This window comes from Nicotiana tomentosiformis, chromosome 5 (assembly GCF_000390325.3).
Source record: "Nicotiana tomentosiformis chromosome 5, ASM39032v3, whole genome shotgun sequence".
Taxonomy (NCBI): domain Eukaryota; kingdom Viridiplantae; phylum Streptophyta; class Magnoliopsida; order Solanales; family Solanaceae; genus Nicotiana; species Nicotiana tomentosiformis.
This window is the reverse complement of record NC_090816.1, coordinates 36,040,444-36,045,759: the sequence shown is the minus strand read 5'-3', so window position 1 is coordinate 36,045,759 and position 5,316 is coordinate 36,040,444. Positions and strand designations below refer to the sequence as shown.

At 34.7% G+C, this 5,316-nt stretch overlaps 1 protein-coding gene across 1 annotated transcript; it reads left to right on the top strand.

The window, feature by feature from the left end:
- The first annotated feature begins 1,692 nt into the window (after positions 1–1,692).
- LOC104114065 (probable glycosyltransferase At5g03795) lies at positions 1,693–5,071 on the top strand. The gene is made up of 4 exons (XM_009624414.4): positions 1,693–2,209; positions 2,758–2,996; positions 3,342–3,690; positions 4,187–5,071. Exons 1-4 carry the CDS (start codon positions 1,886–1,888, stop codon positions 4,847–4,849), a joined length of 1,575 nt encoding a protein of 524 aa, XP_009622709.1. The 5' UTR covers positions 1,693–1,885; the 3' UTR covers positions 4,850–5,071.
- The last annotated feature ends 245 nt before the right edge of the window (positions 5,072–5,316 follow it).

Below are 5,316 nucleotides of genomic sequence, written 5' to 3'. Positions count from 1 at the left end.
AATCTACGAAACAAGTTATAATTACAAAGTTCTTCTATAAATCTTGAAAGAATTTATTTTTCTAGGTAGCTTTAAAATGTATGCCTTAGAGTTTAATTCTTTATACGTTTAGTTATAAATTTATTAATAATGTATTATCTTTCTTCAATATTTACCTAGTGAAATATGCATATCTTTTGAGATTTTAAATTTGAATAATTTTCTTATCTTTTATATGTAGTAACATTAAAAAAGAAAAAATAATCGATTTTGGATAATTTTATTTATAACAGCCAAAATATATTTAAACGTCAAATGTTGTTATAGGTATATAACAGTCATTTACTATAAAAACAAAAAAATATCGGAATAAACGAGACTGTTATAGAGAGGGTTTATACACCGTCTCAAAAACTTGTTTTCCTCCATTTTCATATAGAAAAAATGTAGTCCATTGGTAGTTGGTACTACTAATTTTTTAATGAATTCCCAAAAGGGTACCAATAAAAGGAAATTGAGCTAAATGCTGCCATTTATTGGGCTGAATCAATTTTCTGACCACTGGGCTTCAAGTTTTAATCTCACGAAACTATGTGCTACGTTAGGTCATGTGATTGACGGGGACAAAATTCTCAAGTTCTGTGAATATCTAAACCTTAAAAATATAAATTGGCATTTGGGAATTTTGTTAAAAAAAATTACGCATTTGTAAAACCCATGACATATATATTGGTTTGAATAGTTAAATTCCAGACGTAAACTAAAAGGGGGGGAAATGAGCGCCTTGGACTGCTGAATTTATTATATAGCTGTTAAATATTGATTGCTAATTAATTTGCGTTACGGTAACGGACCCTTTTAGCTGCAATCTCGGGGCATTTAGAAGTGTAATTGATACTTTAGTCAACTTACTATTGGTCAAAATATTACTACTGCTGTGATAAATAAGCTTTTAAGATTGATTGATTTTCGTGATATATAGTCCATCTTATAATTCTTGGTATTTGCTATATCATCATGAATTTCACAAGTTGGAGGCGATTTTGCCTCGTGAATAGTTCAATTGTACAATTATTAAAAGGAAATAAAGATTTTGACTTTAGGGTGATATCTTAAATGAATGTTTACGTTGCATTTTGAGTAAGCCAAACGTGAGTAAAGGTCGCCTTTTAGTAATGTTTAAAATTAAAATTTTGAAATTATTTGATCAAAATAATAGAAAATTTTAAAATATATAAAGTTAAAGCGAAGTAAATGTCAATAACTCTATGTTCATATAACCGAAAGAGGAAAGAGCCATGTTCACTTCATTTGATTTCTGTACAGATCACTTGCATATTCGCTTTCTTATGAGCAGATATGGAAATTTGGCCAAAAGAACTTTTATATTCATTAGTTACTAACGAAAATCAGAAAATTTTTATTTTGTGCCTCACATAACTGACACTAGTTGTATGAGACCTCTTTTTTGTCTCACAATTTTGTAGTCCCAGAATTTTGTGGACCCGGATGTGTAAGATACGAGTCTACAAATATGTGGAGATAAAACGAAGTCTCACACAACTAATGTCGGCACACCGTAAAATCACTCGAAGTATTAAAAAATTATAAAAGTAACACAACTGACTTTGAGTATAAGGAGACTTGAACTTTAAGGAAACTTTGCTAGACGAAAATCCCCATAAAGCTGCTGGCTATTTAGCAAATGCATCTTTTGGCTTATTTTAAACACATGATGTGCAAGAATAATGCACATATGCAGCAAAGAATATGTTGCAGTGAAGTAATGAATCTCAGAATGTTCACTGACTAACAAAATCGTATCTCGTTATTTCCTCTGATATTTTGCAGTACTAAAGAAGTAAAGCACTTTTGGTTAGGCCATAAAAATAGTTTAGTTTTAGAAATGTGGTGTCTCAAGAAGCTGCAGTTGCCTTCATTTTTGTCTTCTAATTTGGCTCTTTTGGTTTTCATCCCTTTGTTTCTGGTTTCAATTCTTGCTTGTACATTATTAGGTAGTTCTTTTGTGTCATCATTTTCTTCTTCTTCTTCTTGGAATGGGATTAAGTCTGTTGGAATTTTGACCTCTTATTCTTTGAGGTCTTTAAGTAGTTATGAAGAACAAGATGAGCATTTACAGATAGTTGGCCTAGCTGAGGCTCCATCTTTTACTTCTCCTTTTAACAACTCATTGGTAACTGAAGACTCAATTCCTCATCAACCTCCCCAAGTAAAGCCCACTTCTCCCCTTGTTTTCTTGTTGTATGCTCTTTCTTATGTATGTTTACTACGGATTTCAGTTATATATAATGGAGTTCAAGTCACCCCAAGAGCAAGGTGGGGAGTTCTTGGAGGGAGGAAGCCGAGGGTCTATAGGAAACAGCCTCTCTACCCTAGGGTAGGAGTAAGGTCTGCGTACACACTACCCTCCCCAGACCCCACTAGTGGGATTATACTAGGTTGTTGTTGTTGTTGTTGTTATTGTTGTCAATGGAGTTCAACCGATGATGGTAGGTTGGTTACAAGTTTTACCTTAAAGTGACTTGATTGAGTAGTACCTTTTACACAGTTAGTGCACAGAACATAAACTTTTTAGTTAACATTGTAATAATGCAACTACAGGGGTACTTAAACATGTTAGTTACAGTAGTACTATTTTTACCTTATAAGTAACATGATTGTGTAACACTTTTTATACGGTCAATCAATGAATAGAACTTAAACTCGATACTAATTTATTTTCTTCTTCTTTGTGTTTTGCGATCATGTATATAAAAGGAAGGAGAGTCACAGAATGAGAAGGATGAAATATCAATTGAAAGAGAAGAACATGGTAATAATGCAACTGCAGGGGTAGTTAAAATGTACAGCAGGTTAGAAAGGGTTGAAGCCATTTTGGCAAAAGCCAGATCTTCCATAAGAGAAGCTGCTCGAAATGGGAGTATGATATCTAGCCATCAGGACCCTGATTATGTTCCTCAAGGCCCCATGTACCATAACGCAAATTCCTTCCACAGGTATTGATTCAACCTCACAATCTGATTAAGTTATATACACTAACGGTGAAAAGATTTTTTACGCTATCAGTGTAGTTTAATATGTACATATGGAATGCCAATTACCATTTTTAACATGTTACTCATTATAATGTTAGCGCATAAAACTTAAACTAGATCACCAGTATCGCCGGTCTATGTTGCGTGGACTCTTCAAAATGCCGCCGCACCCGATCTTTAAAAAATATACTACTTTTGGAGGATCTGACACGCACCCAGAAAATTTTTCGGAAAGTCCGAGTAACATAGCCGCCGGTGTTCATTTTACATTGGCATTTATTTATAACTTTAGCAACAATATTGTAGGAGCTATCTTGAAATGGAGAAGAACTTCAAGGCATATGTGTATGAGGAAGGAGAACCTCCAATATTCCATAATGGTCCATGTAGGAGCATATATTCAACAGAAGGAAGGTTTATACATGAAATGGAAAAGGGAAATTTCTACAGAACAAAAGATCCAGATGAGGCTATGGTGTATTTTCTGCCATTTAGTGTAGTTGTGATGGTTCATTACCTCTATGTCCCTGGTGCCCATGATATGCATACCATTGGTACAACTGTTGCTGATTATGTTAAAGTCATTTCTTCAAGACATACCTTTTGGAACAGAAGTCTTGGTGCTGATCACTTCATGCTTTCCTGTCATGACTGGGTAAGCAAGGGAATACAAGTACTGTGTTACTTTATTTATCTTAAATGCTCTTAGGCGTCGTTTGGTTCAAAATCGGCCAAGCCCTAGCTTTATTGCGAGCCAAAATCCCAATTTATACGCCCCCTTTCTTTATTTAAGGTACGGAGATTCTATCCAATTATCAGCCCCGATGCGGAAAGGAGTAAAGCCAGGAGTATAACCTGGATAACTTATCCCACCTTTCATATGGGATAAGTTATACCAAGATTTTGGTATAAAAATAATATTGGTTTTAGCTAATATATATACCTACAATAAAACACGAAATAAATTTAATCCCAAAGTTTAGACTGGGATAACTCACTTAATTCCTTGAACCAAACAGCCCCTTAGTGACGCCTCGAGTGGTGACACATTGGATAGCATCCAACCATCGATCCCAACTAGTTTAGGATTGAGACATAGTTGACAGTTCAAATTTGCCTTTTTGATGAAAAACATTTGTATTGATCTCCAGGGACCACGTTCGACTTCATACGTTCCACATCTCTTCAACAACTCCATAAGAGTTTTATGCAATGCCAATACCTCAGAAGGTTTTAATCCTATAAAAGATGTATCTCTACCGGAAATCCATCTCAAGACGGGCGATATCAAGGGACTAATAGGAGGTCCCTCACCATCAACAAGATCAATTCTTGCATTCTTCGCGGGTGGTTTACATGGTAACATTAGACACCATCTGCTAAAACAATGGAAAGGGAAAGATGAAGATGTGTTGGTTTATGAAAAACTTCCAAGAAGCAAATCTTATGAATCCATGTTAAAGAAGAGCAAGTTTTGTTTGTGCCCAAGTGGATATGAAGTTGCAAGTCCAAGAGTTGTGGAAGCAATATATGCAGAATGTATTCCTGTCTTGATTTCAGATAGTTATGTGCCACCATTTAGTGATGTCCTGAATTGGAAATCATTTTCTGTGACAGTGGCTGTGAAGGACATACCAAATATCAAGAAGATACTAATGAGCATTTCACAAAGTCAGTACTTGAGAATGCATAGGAGAGTGAAGCAAGTTCAGAGGCATTTTGTGATTAATGGACCTCCCAAAAGATTTGATCTGTTCCACATGACTGTTCACTCCATATGGCTAAGAAGACTAAATATAAGAGTTCACGAATAGGATTTTACTATTCTTATATTTTCATCAAGTTAAAGAGGGGGGAACTTTCAGCAGTTCAACTGGACTTGAATACTCATTTTAACTAGTAGTATGATGATGGTTTTTGTTTTTTCGGTTGTTTTCTTCTTTTATTTTTATTTCTGACAAAAGTTTCTTGAATTTTGCTGTTAAATCTTGTAAACAGTTTCTTCCAGTTTTGAAATCAATGTTACTTATAAGTCATGTTCTATTTCATTTTTATTTCTGCAAATTAACGCCTCTTTGGATTACCTTGGTAAATAACCTTTAATTCATCCTTTCCTGGGGTAGTCTAATTGATTTCAGAAACTCTATTTTTCTACACAAGGTGTGGATTTTTATCATTTATTGATTCTGTACTGCTGTAAAGTTGACTATGATCGAAACTCTGGATTGCTAGAGCAGGTTACACGGCATACGATATTCTACAGAAATGGGGGAAATGTGGA